The sequence below is a fragment of the Sycon ciliatum genome, chromosome 4 (assembly GCF_964019385.1).
Source record: "Sycon ciliatum chromosome 4, ocSycCili1.1, whole genome shotgun sequence".
Taxonomy (NCBI): domain Eukaryota; kingdom Metazoa; phylum Porifera; class Calcarea; order Leucosolenida; family Sycettidae; genus Sycon; species Sycon ciliatum.
The window spans coordinates 40,148,445-40,163,444 of NC_088646.1; the positions used below are offsets into that span (position 1 = coordinate 40,148,445).

The 15,000-nt window shown below is 47.7% G+C and overlaps 3 protein-coding genes across 6 annotated transcripts in view; 1 reads left to right on the forward strand and 2 right to left on the reverse strand.

The window, feature by feature from the left end:
* The window catches only part of LOC135816149 (stAR-related lipid transfer protein 3-like), a 14,791-nt gene extending 9,608 nt beyond the window's left edge, over positions 1-5,183 (reverse strand). Inside the window, exon 1 of the mRNA XM_065329537.1 lies at positions 4,719-5,183. Within this exon, the coding sequence (XP_065185609.1) occupies positions 4,719-4,871 (153 nt within the window). The 5' untranslated portion in view covers positions 4,872-5,183. The remainder of the gene's footprint in view (positions 1-4,718) is intronic.
* A 562-nt stretch (positions 5,184-5,745) lies between these two features.
* Positions 5,746-7,383, forward strand: LOC135816152 (dnaJ homolog subfamily C member 9-like). Its single transcript, XM_065329544.1, has one exon. The coding sequence runs from the start codon at positions 5,932-5,934 to the stop codon at positions 6,748-6,750; it is 819 nt and encodes a 272-aa protein (XP_065185616.1). The 5' UTR covers positions 5,746-5,931; the 3' UTR covers positions 6,751-7,383.
* Positions 7,384-7,709: 326 nt separating this feature from the next.
* Positions 7,710-15,000, reverse strand: part of LOC135816150 (1-phosphatidylinositol 4,5-bisphosphate phosphodiesterase delta-1-like) — a 40,404-nt gene continuing 33,113 nt past the window's right edge. For 3 of the 4 annotated variants that reach the window (XM_065329541.1, XM_065329538.1, XM_065329542.1), the window contains 2 exons: positions 14,670-14,772; positions 7,710-8,665 (listed from right to left, as the gene is read on the reverse strand). In XM_065329541.1, the coding sequence (XP_065185613.1) occupies positions 8,262-8,665; positions 14,670-14,772 (507 nt within the window). In that variant the 3' untranslated portion in view covers positions 7,710-8,261. The remainder of the gene's footprint in view (positions 8,666-14,669; positions 14,773-15,000) is intronic. The other variant, XM_065329540.1, reaches the window with a different exon arrangement.

The following is a 15,000-nucleotide window of genomic DNA, read 5'->3' on the forward strand; positions in this document are numbered from 1 at the left end:
TGTGTGTGTGTGTGTGTGTGTGCAAATGTGCGAGGTTGCGGGTTTAATTCCCGACGATTTATGGTCGCACACGTCTTTCTTCTCTTTCTCATTCTCCTAGCTCTTCTTTCATTCTCCTGGGTGGTTACCAACAGCCAGCGTATGCCGGAGTATGTGGTTTGGCGTGCGTGTAAAAAAATGAAAAAATGAAAAATAGGGATTCACTGGCCAAAAAAGCCACTTCAATCAGTGGTGTGGTGGATACCAGGCTAAAATTAGTGGCAGTCAATTCATCCGCCTTGCAAGCTGTTGAATGGTGTAATCCCAGCACAAGTTGCTATGTCTAACATAGCTGTTCGCTATCATCGCTTCCGCGATGGGCAGGTCTGAGTGTGTGCAGCCCCCCCCCCCCCCCCACACACACACTTATTTGCCGTTTTGTGTATTCAGGCCATTCAACGAAAAATGCAGTCGATAGTCACTAACATAGGGTTCATAACGGCACACTTGTCTGGGGTGAAGTCAGGATATGTTGCATTTTGGGTGGTAGGACAATTATGGAATATGGAAAAAATGCGCTACGAGGTAACTGTTTCCCCTGCCCCCCCCCCACTATATTTACCTGGCTAGAACCCTAATGTGTGTGTGTGTGTTGCTAGGGCCGCGTAGCGCCTGGCGCTATTATATTCATGAGGTGGAAATTTCTCTGGCCAGGACTTTACACAGAAAGCACAGCTGCAGAGCAGGAAGCACAGCTACAAAAAAAGGGAAGAAAGCCGAAGAAAGGCGACATCCAGACAGCTGGTAGCAACAAGCCAATCTAAGCTTCCTGCAACTCAAGACCGGAGGTGCTGTGTAGTAACAGTAGTAACATGAGTATGACGTTGAAAGCACCACACCACATGCACCCAGCTACTGCTGCTGTAAATGAATCTAACACCCGTGCTCACACTGGTCTGCTTAACCAGCAGGAAAGGACAGTAGTAACGTGACCAGTGTGAGGCATGACACAATAATACTAGTTATTATTATTACTTTGCTTGTTCGCGTTGGCATCAACCTGCATAAAGCAGGTATTTAGCCTTCGCTTAAGCTGCCATAAAAAAGAAAGCTCATCCTAAGCGAGAGGGCTAGAGGAAAATATAACGATAACGAGATACAGAATACAAACAGATCCAATGAGTTCAACATACAATTCAAAACAAGAAAGAAAGGAAAGAAAAACAGAGCCGAATCTACCGATTGATCCATCAATACTAGTAGCAGTGTGATTACTATGAACTGCATAAAGTAGTTACAGGCACACCCACCAGTGCGATGTCACTGCTTACTATACACCAGTGTGATGTCACTGCATACATGTACATGTACATATACACCGGTAATAGAAGTTAGTACAGGACTACAGGTACAGATACGGGTACATGTACATATAGGTGCTATCTGAACTTCACACCAGATCGTCCTACTTGTACATAAATGATTGCCCGGAATTTCCTATATCCTGTGACATAAGCCCATGCACACTCTGGGGGTTACGCACTCTTGCTGTTACTTGCATATGTACTTATGTAGCAGCTACAGCAGCTCCCAACACATACAAAAAGCAGCACATGATCTGTAAACCAGCAGTTTGATACATTAAAATAAAAATATTTTGAGCACCACCACGAAGTTTCGACACATTACGTAAGAATAAGCCAAGATCATGTGATTCGTGTCGGTGCTTTAACAGTCTTCGTGTGAAAGACTACAAAACATGCAGCATTTCATGAGTGCATCTTCACACTTCATCTACTACTACTACTACTCTTCTACGATACTAGTGGACCGTCATGACCAACCTACACATCGTGCACACGGCATGCTAGTAGTGAAACCGACACCATGCACACAGTACTGGTAGCTATTCAAGCTGGAAAGTGCTATACATGTCCACGGTAAGTTCAAAATTTTTTAAAAAAGTTTACGGTCGACAGCAAAGTAACGTCTGTCGGGGAAACCGACCACACAACTACCTGTGTTCGGCCTTACCTGACTAAGTGTAAAACACCCAGTGAGATAAATGACATGAGCAGGTTTACAATATAAAATAACTCAGATGGTGAGCCAAGGAAAAAATTGTAACATGGAAAAATCTGACTCACAGGAGCTGACGGTGTGTTGCTATTGTCGGCATGTGTTGTGATACCAGACGGGCTACGCCATTCCGTCATGGCATTAGCGCATGAGGGACACCCGGGCTAGGAAGCCTTTCAAGATTCCCTCCGGCAGAGGGTTTGGTGGCCAGGGCTCACCAAGGACGCTAGTCTGCATGTGGAACGTTGCTCCGAGTGTTGGCAACGTCGCGCAAACAGTCCACAAGATCTTCTCCCCACTGAGATAGAAGGCGTGTGGGAGAAGCTGGCAATCGACCTGGTATCTATTGAGGGCCACTCTGTTCTCTCCCTCATTGATTATGGCTCCCGGTACCCTATCCTCAAGGTTCTGTCCTCTACAACCACTACAGCTATCGTGGACGAGCTAGATGAAGTATTTGCCCTATTTGGTCTACCGTCTGTACTGCTTTCGGATAACGGGCCACAGTTTGAATCGGAGCAGATGACCACTTTCTTGCAGCGGCTGGGCATTCGTCACATCCGCTCCAGCCCAAGTTATCCACGCTCCAAAGGCATGGTGGAACGACTCCATTGTCTCGTCAAGGAAAGAATGGTGGCACGCAAGCCTCATTTACATTTCCGTCGACGACTGAACCAGGTTCTGTTCCACATCCGACATTCTCGACACCGCATGTTGGGAACCTCTCCAAACGAAGCTCTGTTCCCTCGTCCATTGCGTAGCAGAGTTCCTACCGTTATCCCTCCACGCATCGTTAAGCCCAGCATCCAGCTGAAAGCCAAGGCCGCAATGGCACGTGATCATGACGCGTCGGGGAGTGAAGGCCTTGCCACATCTGGCAAGCGGGTGATACTCCATGACGGATACAATGATCCAGCCAAGCCGTGGACCGTGGTGGAGCAGTACGGGAGGCAAGTGGGAGTAACCGACGGTGTCCGGATTCTGCTTCGTAACCACCAACATGTCAGACAATTGGTCTCACCTGCTGCTGCATCGTCTGATTGGCCTGAGTTCGTCGCCTCAGCACCCAAGTCACCGCTGTCCACGCCTCCTGTTCATGTTCCGAGTCCGACTAGCCCGGCCGCACCACAATCGGCTACAGGTAGCGAGCCATTGGTGCCAGCGTCAACGGAAGCTGAGGCCCCTCTCACCTGTTCTGCACTTACTGACGCCTCACCCGCGTGTTCTTCGCCTCGTCCAGTTTCTCCTACCAGGGGTCAGACCAGTCCACCAGCCAGTGAGTCTCCCAAGTGCTTTCATGATGACCGTCAGGTAACCCTTACAGAGAAGGCCAGAGCGGCTTATGGATGACTGCTGTTGCTGTGGGACAATGTGTCCATGGGCACGTAGAGACCATTTTACCTTTTTTGTTTTTGCGGTGAAGTTTTTTGTTTCTTTCTTCCTTCCCTTTCCTTCATTCACAGCCGCTTTCGAAATTTCCTCTACCTAGTATGTAGCGTGGTTGTGTTTTGTTTTGTGTTTTTTTTTCTCTCAGTGATTTCCAGCTTTGAATGACTGGCATGCGCATTCGTTTCGGTTTTTTTCTTCTGATTTTTTTCTCTTCGATTAATCGGCTTTTCCTTTCTTTTCCCTCTTCACTTTGTTCCTTTATTTGATTTCTTCTCCTCTTTTTTTATTGAAGGGGGAGATGTAGTGATGTACATACGTATAGTGTGCGCATGTGTGCATGCAGTGCAGTGTACAAGCAGAGCTTGAAGACGAAGCCTGCAATGGCTACCTCCTGTAGTCCTGACTTGGATTGTTGTAGTGTTGTCAATCCACATGAAGTACAGTAACATAAATGCACTGGGTCAGCGCTTCACTGCACATTGTCCCTGCACCATGTAGATCTATGCCTACACCTCTCTCTCTCTCTCTCTCCAGCCAGGGCCGGCGGAACCGGTCAGGCTGGTCCGGCCATGGCCGGACCACTTTCCCAGCTGGGTGGTCCATGTGATTCGTTTAAAACCGGTGTAAAAAAATCCAGAGGTACATGACTCGACTGTATTGCCGACGTGTGATGTGCTTCGAAGTAGCTCAGGACTCCGTGACCGGCACTTGCACTGTATGGCTGATATGGATAAAAAAAAGTTGTGTTTGTGTTCTTTTACTATAATTTTCTGCATTTTCTGGAGCCTTAGAGATGCCCAAATTCGCTCTATTTCACGTAAATTTTAAATATTTCTCCCGGGGGAGGTCCCCCAGACCCCCTCAAAAGTTCACCGGACCACTCCCAAACTCCTTCCTCCGGCCCTGCCAGCACCAAGTCTATGGGCAGTATGGCGAATAACACCCACATCATGATAATCATGGACTGCGAATAATGCCGAGATGAGATCATGAGTGCTAGTGCTGTAGTGGTTAGACATGACCTTTGAGACTGCAACGACGTTACGTATTGCACTGCACAGTGCACGTGATCGTGAGAGCACTCAATTGTGTACTTCAAACCATGACAATCATGTAATTAATCCTATACTATACTATACAATGGAACATTCAGTGCGAGTGCGGCTAGCACATGTACAATGCTTGACAAGACAAATTCAACTCTACTCTACTTCAGGAAAACACAGGCAGCACCAGTATTGCACACAAACATAACATCACTGTTCTCTTACCTGTGCCTCGATCAGCCACAGCACAATAGTCAGCAAGAAATTGAAAATCGTCAGGATGTGAAACGACTTTTCAGTCGACTCTAACTCAATTTTGGCCTCGTTGTAAGCTCCCAGCAGAGCTGTGCGCTCGCCATTACTATAAGACAATGACATCCTTCAGTTCTACCGTTTTCTTTCTTTCTCAACCTCTACTGCTCTTGTCACTCCTTACTTTGAGTGTTCACACAGCTCTGGGCTTATCCGCCCATCCTCAAACGAGAGCAAACCGCGCAAATAGCGAATTACCAATCAGCTGAGTGGGAAGCACACTAAATGACTGTCACGCTTCATAAGACAAACCACTCTACACCACCATCATGACCTCGCAAATCGCGGGTGTCAACATCAAGCGTTATTCAAGGCCCCAGAGATCGTGCCATCTCTTTGCTGCCACCGAGATGTTCGAAAAGTGACAAGAACAGTACAATCATGTATTCTGAGTGATTTTTGACTTTTTGTGTTTCAACTCAAATGCGTGATTTGTGTTCAGCAAAGCGTGATCGATCAGGCAGGCCAGTGTCATGATCGCGATATGCACCAGGGAGTAGTACAATACCACGGTATTGTACTACTCCCTGATATGCACCATGTCTGATGACACTGTCTGTCTTGACAGCTATACTAGCTGAGTGTAGTCTGTAGAGCTTGAGTCTGACTGTACACGTATACACCACCCCAACTGACGTCACAGAACCACGATCTCGATCTCGTGCACGCGCGTGTGGCTAGATCTACAACAAGTACAAGCCAGGGAGTCGTAAAATACCTGGTATTTTACGACTCCCTGCTCCAAACATTTTCTGTGCGGTACATCTACATACGGTAATACATGTAGTAACCATGGTAACTGTATTAGCGATGCGATCGCGCGACGTCATATTCTGTGTTTTTTTGTTTGTTCTAGAATTCTGGAAGTGTTTTTTGATTTTTGAAAACGGCGCCAAGCGCAAGCAAGGCCAAATAAACCCGAAAATGCTTCAATATTTTGATGTAAAGGTTACACTTCATAATACAGTTACCAATTCTGCTTCATCCTTCGACTCACTTTTCCTGAATCAGACTTTCAGCTGATGGTGAATGGCGCTGGCGAAAGTTCAGAATAGCGTTTAGTAGTTTGGAAGTCATCTATAACTAACACGCTTCTGGAATTGAGGCAAAAGCTCCCACAATAAACATGTCATCATTTTTGGATACAGTGGAAGAACTGTACGAGACGAGAGACTTGTACCATGCCCTGGGACTGACCAAGACGGCATCGGACGCTGAGATCAAGAAGCACTATTACAAAGCCTCGCTGAAGGTCCACCCAGACCGAGTTGAAGAGAGTGAGAAGGAATTCGCCACCCGCAAATTCCAGGTGCTTGTGAAGCTATATGGTGTCTTGAGTGACAAGGAGAAACGTGCCCTGTACGATGAGCAAGGCATAGTTGATGATGAGGATTCAGCAGAATCTGATAAAGACTGGTACGATTATTGGAGACTGAGATTCACGAAGATCACGGTGGATGATATCGAAGCTTTTGCCAAAACTTACCGTGACTCGGAAGAAGAGAAGAGCGATTTGAAAGAAGCGTATGTAAGTAGCAATGGCAGCATGGAAGAAATCTTGACTAAGGTGCTATGCTCCACATACGAGGATGAAGATAGATTTCGTGTCCTCATTGATGGTTGGATAAAGGCGAAGGAGGTACCAAAGTTCAAAGCCTACGCAGAAGAGAGTAAGAGATCGCGTAAGCGTCGGAGGAAGGCGGCTCAAGCCGAAGCAGCGGAAGCGGAGGAGGCCCTTGCTGCTATTGGTGGTGTTTCTGGAGATGAAAACTCCCTGTCGGCATTGATCAAACGCAGACAAGCACAACGAGAAGGTGATGCAGATAGTTTCTTTGCGTCGCTCGAAGCAAAGTATGCATCAGGCGGCAAGGCCAAGTCAAAGGCCAAGGCCAAGAAGCAGGAATCAAAGTCTGCGCCATCGTCGAAGCGTTCAAAGAAATCTTAGCTGTGAGTCCTTGCAGGTTTGAGTGATAACATTGAATGACCTAGAAACCACTTGCCGGACCAGCTAAAGAGTCTCAGTGATGCTAGCGGGGCATTTTATATTTCCCTTTGGTGTAATGTTGTCAGCAGGGCAGGTGATAGCAGTGCTGGTACATTGAAATTTGACAAGTAATGTTGCTGCTGGTTGTGCACAAGCAATGCAGCGCTACAGTTTGCTTGCTTGTCTGGTCACAGTGTCTATGCAGGACCAATGCACTGCCACCATGTATGATGTTAACTGTGCCATTGCAAGTTTCAGGCCGTAATTGCCTTTGGGGTGTCTGCCGTATTTTTATCATGATAATAATTGAGCTCAGTTTTTTTATCCCACAATTCAGCTATGCATGTTATCAAGAGTACTCTTGATGTTATTTTGTGCATGCACGCAGGTAGTGCAGCATTTTGCTCTTTTTATTTTATTTGTTTCAATGCATGTCACTTGTCTGAAAGTTGCTAGTCAGAGAAGTTGGGACTCTTCGCGTTCTCTCAGTGTATGTCACCTTTGCTTGTTCCAGTTTTTCCTTGTTCCAACTCTCCCACATTTCAAAGTACCATTATGATTATGCTTGGAAGTAGGTTGTGTACGTCTCACTAGGGTGGAATGTGCAACTCCTTTCAGTATCGCCATGCCAGTCCGGAGTATAACTGACTTGGGCCGTGTGGGTGTGGGTGTGTGAGAGAGACAGACAGACAGAGAGAAAGACAGACACACAGAGAGACAGACACACAGAGAGAAAGACAGACAGAGAGACAGAGTGAATAGAATACTGATCGTGACTGTATGCATGAAACCTCTGCGGCATGGCAACCAGCTATTAGGCAGTAAACAAAGGGAATTACAAATTATATAACTGACGTAATTTATGGGTGTCTGCACATTCCAGCTCTCATCTACTCACGCTGAAGCGAAAACTATCCGAATGGTGCGCACGAGAGCGTGTTTGACTCACTGTGCCGATTGGTTTTCTTAAATGGAGGAATTCTCCAGCACCTCTGCACACATCTTTATTTGATCAATAGGTGATGCGGGACAGCGGCAGGACAACAGCTGCATCAACACAGTAGCAAGTTTCAATAGCACGAGACTATGCATCGCACGCAGCTGCTTGAAACCCACACTGGTACTGTACTATTGTACAAGTGAAGCAGGAAATAAAAATGGTTCAACGCTTGGCATGCATTCAATAGGAATCTACTCTGCGACAAAATATAGAGTAGATAGTTGTTGGGTGTATTTCTAGGTTCATTGCTACCTATAGTGAGCACTGTATTGACTCCAACCCAAGCAAGTGTCTATTCTCATTGATAATATCTATATAATAGAGAGGCGAATTTGATAAGAAATGATGCCATCGGGGAAGCATTTATTACTTCCTATTGAAGGAAAAACGTCCGAATGAATGAAGGAAAACAATTGTTTTCAAAATACGAAATGGTACAAAGGTAGGGAATGATTGGACAGCACATGAGAGTTTAGTCATCATCACTATCCTCGTCGGCTGGCTCAGCTAAAGCTTTCTCGGCCGCTTCCTTTGCGTCAATTTCCTGCTCTCTGGCCTCATCCAGCTCCTGCTCAACTTGCCGCTCGACAATATCCTGCTCGTGGTGAGCATCGATAGCATCAGGCACGGTGGTGACATCTTCAAGGTTCAGGTTTGCACTGTGCACCTCTGTCACACCACAATCGTCATCATTATCCACTGCGGTGTCGTCAACATCCATCTCTTCCTCACATGCATCATCATCATCATCATCATCAGCGGCTGCTCCTCCTGCTGCTGCACCGTCCGGTATGTCCACTCCGACATCGGCATTGTCCTCGCTCTCCACGATAATGTCGACTGCAGTGGGCATGTCCACCAGGGAATCATCAACATCTGTATATGAGAGTGTGTGTGTGTGTGTGTGTGTGTGTGTGTGTGTGTGTGCACATTGAACACACAGACACACACAGACACACACACACACACACACACACACACATGCACAAAGCAATGTTATTATACGACAGCAGATGTGGAATAATGGAGGACACGCTGCAAAAAAGATAGTGACCCAGACTACTACCAAGATTTTTTAAATGACCACATCAAAAATACGGTTTGTTAGCACTGCACTCTGTGCTAACTGGCTAACAGTAGCTAGCAGTAACTTACATCTGTAGGCGGACACTCAGTGGTACACGCCAGTCACATACCATCAGCACTGGCTCAATTATATTCTGTAATCTGGATGCTTACAAGTCACAAGTTACTACTGTAGTCCCACACACACACATAGTGTAATGACGGTGATAATCCTAGGCTAGATTACCTGCTGCGTAGGTATTATGATCACACCAGAGCAGTTCAGGACAAGACAAAAGGGGAACTGTTGACTTCAAGATCAAAACTAGAACGTCGAATTAGAACGACAGAGAAGCTCAGCAGCACAACGGAAAAGCATGCGCGGCTGATACAACTTAGAGCAGAGGAGTAGAAAGATAATGATCTATCACGTGAGGTAGCTCACTAGTACGGATATCACATCCCTCCACCATTAGATGAGGAACACATAAGCAATAGTATGAGAAATGAGTTCACTATAATTTGTTGCGGATACGAGAAGCGAGTTCAATGTAACACACTAAGGAACTGCAAATATCAACAGAGAGCTGAATGCAAAACCCAGCAGGTCTGCAGTTACAAGTTCATACGATCAGGGGACTTCCTTGAGCGTGTAGACCTGCGCAGATTAGAGCTAGGAGAATTAACAGAGATAGCAGAAGACTGAGTAGAAGATTCAGCAGAAGGTGCAGCAGATGCAGAAGAGGATAGCGATGTTGATTCCACATCCTGGCGGCTGGCGGCAACCTCTGGCTGTGACGGCTGTGGTGATTCGGCATCTGTATGTGACGGCGGCTGTGCAGTTGCCAAAGTTGAAGTTGATGGCGGTGATGACCGGTCGGATATGCCTGCACTCTCGGGTAGCATTTCTCCTCCCTCGGACGGAAGACGGCGTCTAATGTGATCAGCATGGCGCTTCCATATGCGACCATCCTCCAGACGTACAGTAAACGTGGCTGGACCAAGACATTCTTCCAGCACACCAGGCATCCATTTAGGCGTCGATGTGAAGTTAATCACCCAAACAGCATCACCACAACAGAGATCCGACGCCCGAGCTGTGCGACGGTCAACAGCAGCACCTTGCTTGTTCAAGACACGTGCTGATGTATCTGGAAACGTCAGGTCAAGACGAGAACGTGGCGTGCGGTTCATAAGCAGCTGAAATGGTGACTGGCCTGTTGTTGACTGAGGCGTTAAGCGATAATGAAACAGAAAGCGGTGTAACCGTGACGCTAGGTCTCCACCAGCACCTGACAATTTCTTCAAGCCGGATTTGACTGTTTGAACTGCTCGTTCAGCAAGACCGTTGCTTGCTGGGTGGTAGGGTGAAACCAAGGTATGCTTGATACCGTTACTTGAGCAGAATTGTTGAAACTCCGAGCTGGTGAACACTGAGCCATTATCCGAGACAAGCTGTTGCGGAAGACCATGTGTAGCGAAACACTCACGAAGCTTGCCAATGGTAGCTGTCGACGTAGCAGATGGAACGGCGTGCACGTCGATGTACTTGCTGTGGCTGTCGACGATCACAAGTAGCATCTTGCCTTCCACAGGGCCTGCATAATCAATGTGCAGTCGGGTCCAGGGTTTGCCTGGCCACTCCCAGGGATGCAATGGCTGTAGTGCTGGAGACTTCTGGGTTGCTTGACATGGCTCACAGCTGCGGACCTTGAGTTCAATTTCGGCATCGATCGATGGCCACCAGACGTAGCTGCGGGCGAGCGACTTCATTCTGGTTATGCCGGGATGGCTGAAATGTAACTCTTCCAGTAACTTTTCTCGGCCTTGGGGCGGAATGACAACGCGAGACCCCAACAGTAAGCACCCATCGATGATGGAGAGTTCACTTCGACGACGGTAGTACGCTTGGTAATCACTATGCACGTCGTTAGGCCAGCCTTCCTGGACGTACTTAAGAACTAATGCAAGTACTGGATCACGGCGAGACCATTGCGCAACGCTCGATGATGTCACGGGAGTTCCGTCCAAAACAGTCATTGACAAAACTGTTTCAGCCGGCACGGGAACCTGGAATTCTGGCGTTGGTGCCGGCAGACGACTGAGACCATCAGCGTTTCCATTCGATTTGCCGGGCTTGTACTGTAGCTCATAGTCATAGTTGGCTAACATCAGCGCCCAACGCTGAATACGACCGCTGGCCATAGCAGGAACGGGCCGACACTCGCTGAACAAACCCAGCAGAGGTTTGTGGTCTGTTTGAAGAGTGAATGATTGGCCATACAGGTACTTGTGGAATCGCTTGACAGCGAAAACCATGGCGAGGCCTTCCTTCTCAATCTGTGCGTAGTTTCGTTCTGCTGACGACAGGGTACGCGATGCGAAGATTACCGGATGCTCCTCGCCATTGACAACATGCGACAAAACTGCACCAATGCCATACGGTGAGGCATCACAGCTCACAATAATTGGTAGTTTAGGGTCGTAATGCACACGGACGGGTGAGTCAATGAGCAGCTTCTTGCTACTCTCGAATGCGGACTGTTGACGATGAGACCAGTCCCAACTCTTGGAAGACAATAGTTCATACAACGGAGCAAGTACTGAGCTCAGGTTAGGAATGAACTTGTGGTAGTAGTTGATTAGTCCGAGGTAGCTTCTCAGCTCTTGGACGTCGGTAGGAGCCCTTGCATCAATGACATCTTGCACTTTCTCCTTGGTGGGCTTAATTCCAGATGCATCGATGATGTGACCTAAGAATGTCACAGAGGACCTTGCAAATGAACATTTGGTGCGGTTCAAACGCAATCCAGCTGCGTTGAGACGTTCCAGAACCATGTTCAGATGTTTGTCGTGTTCTTCACGAGTTGTGCCAGAGACAAGGATGTCATCCAAGTAGATCACGACCATTGGTATTCCAGCTAGCAATTGGTCGAGCGTACGTTGAAATATGCTCGGGGCCGAAGACACACCAAAAGGCAGTCGGTTGTACACAAACAGTCCCTTCGTGGTGTTGATGGTGGTAAGAAGTTTAGACTGTTCATCCAGTGGTAATTGGAGATAAGCTTGACTGAGGTCCAGCTTGGTGAAGCAACAGCCATTAGCAAGTTTCACGTACAAATCCTCTATGTTCGGCAATGGGTACTTATCTGTCTTGGCTGCCTGGTTAACAGTGCACTTGTAATCACCACAGATGCGGACTTGGCCATTGCTCTTGAGAACTGGCACAATCGGTGCTGCCCACTCAGCGAATTCGACTGGCTGAATGACATTGTTGTCGACTAGTTTGTCCAGCTCCTTCTCCACGGCAGACTGTAGAGCATAAGGCACAGAGCGAGCTTTCAGGAAGCGAGGTCTAGCATTGCGGTCGACTGCAAGCTTGACACTGCCGTGCTTCCAGGTGCCTAGTCCGGGCTTGAAAACATCAGGATGCTTGCTCAGGAGATCACTGCTCAGATCTCCGGTGACATTGAAGACTCGGTTCCAGTTGAGCTTTAGCGTCTGCAGCGCGTCTCTACCCAACAGATTCGGACCAGAACCCTCGACGACAAACATGGTCAGCTGAGCCGAGTTCTTCGCATGACGGGCATTGCAGATGAGACGACCAATAACTGGTATGATCTTGCCAGCATACGACCTAAGGCTCGGCAGGTCATTCGTCTCCAGACTGGGGAGTTGCTGCTTGGTATCTTTCGACGCCAGTGTCTGGTACTCCGCTTTGTTGATTATTGTTACTGCCGCTCCGGTGTCTATCTCAAACACAACAGGGGTGCCAGTCAGACTCACACTACACATATAAGGATCCACGTTGGAACGCACATGACCAGAGCAACTGGTGTGGTGCAGCTCCGCACTGTATTCCGCCGTCTGGTCAGGTGATGCGAACTCCGGGGCTCTCTGCTCGGAAAACTGATGCACAGCCTTCGACCGGCATACCTTTGCGAAATGATTCGACCTGCTGCAGGACTTGCACGTCTTGCCCCATGCTGGGCAATCCGAGCGGTTGTCGTGCCATTTCCCCCCGCATCCGCTACATTTGCGAACGGCCTTACTGGAAGGACTGGGCTGGTCACGACTTGATGGGTGTCGCCTCTCCACTTTATGGACTTGGGGATGTTCAGGCTTGCTGAAGCTGCTGGCCCCGGCCATGGCTGCCACAGACGACATCGTGACTTCCACTGAACGTGCATAAGTAAGGAGGTCTGCCAACGACATGCTGCTCTCCATGAAAGCCTTTTCACGTACCTTCGACGACACACAGTGCTGTACGACCTGAGACTTTAGCTCTGTGTCCATATCTGCAAATTGACAGTGCTTGCCCAAACGCCTAAGACGAGTTACGTAGCTATCAAGGGTCTCCGACTGAGATTGTTTCTCACGACGGAACAAGTAGACCTCGTATTCCCTGTTGCGCTTCGGACTGAAGTGAGCCGTCAGAGCATCCTTCAAGTCGTCGTAACTTGTAATGCTACTGCTGTCAAAGGTGAGGTAGACGTCAAACACGTCCTCACCGCCACCGTGCAAGAGCTGGGCTCTCTGCCGCTCGTCTTCCGTGATGTTTGCTGCAATCAAATAATTATCGAAACGAGCCAGCCATTTCTCCCAACGAGGGCCAACCGACTCAGGCGGTTCCAGATCAAACGGGTTCAATGATTTTACTGTGCTCATCGTGGCAGCTGAATCAAGGACTTCGTCGCCAAATATTATGATCACACCAGAGCAGTTCAGGACAAGACAAAAGGGGAACTGTTGACTTCAAGATCAAAACTAGAACGTCGAATTAGAACGACAGAGAAGCTCAGCAGCACAACGGAAAAGCATGCGCGGCTGATACAACTTAGAGCAGAGGAGTAGAAAGATAATGATCTATCACGTGAGGTAGCTCACTAGTACGGATATCACAGTAGGACTGCGTAGGACTCAGCAGCAATTCTCTCTGCATACATGTTGCTGTTAGTAGTTGTGTTTACAATTCTACATGTTTAACGAGAGAGCTTGAAAGCTCAGGGCCCTCGCTATGCTTTTTTTTGCCTAGGTCATCATGCATGTTATTCGAACTGATGGAAACGTTTTTGCAATACAATGATGTAGCCGATGATTATGTTGCAAAAAAACGTTTCCATCAGTTCGAATAACATGCATGATTGATGACCAACTAGGCAAAAAAAGCATTGCGAGCGCACTGAGCGTTCAAGCTCTCTCGTTATGCTATGACACTACTATGAACATAGCTTATTTCATATTTTTCTATTTTGTTTCAACGCATAACCTGGGTTCGAACCCTCACTATCGCCCTGCGCTGCATGAATTCCCTTGATACACTTCACATACATAGTACATACATAGTACATACACATTCTACCAAGTTGTTTCACTTTGTGATCGTGCAGTTGAAAGCCCTGTTTCAACATGTGGCCAGCAGTCTTTGCTGGCACGGTACGGGATAGGGCCAGCCATGGTACGTCACGTGATGACGGCCCACGCATACCTACACCGAATTAAAGAGCGGTGGACCCTGGCTAGCGCCAGACGTTACTGTAAAATAACGTCTTTTGCATAGCCACGGGAATCATAATTATGATGGTATATACTATGGCTCTTTCTAGAAGATCTCCCCCAAACCTGTTCCCCTGTTTTCTCTATTGGGTTGTTGAATACCCATGTATTAGACAGTATCGCTGCCGTTAGCTGCTGAGTTATTGTTCTTCTCATTGCAGGTACAGTATGCGCAGGGCAGAGCAGGGCAGGGCAGTCCTATCTGAAAGGCTGAGCAGCCGTGCATGCCGCCGATAAGACACAGAAACAAAAGACATACCGGCGTTTGTCAGGTACTCTTGATCCTTGTCGCTACGACCCAGATTGTCATTAACACCTTGCGGGACCTGGCCCTCATCTGGTCTCCTGGGAGCAACTTTGCCCTGTAGTTCAGGAGTCGGGACATTCAATTCAAAGAACACAAAATAACAGCCATACACACCGGGTCAGGAATTTATCAGTTTGAGGAAGTGAGAAGGGAAACAAGTCCGGAGAAAAATTGTCACGTCACCGTCAGGGGCTTGAACCAAGAACTTCGCTATAGGCCGGCCAAGCTTTAACCATTAAGTTATGCTGTAGTCATCGTCTGCGAGGTTTTAAAACGAACAACT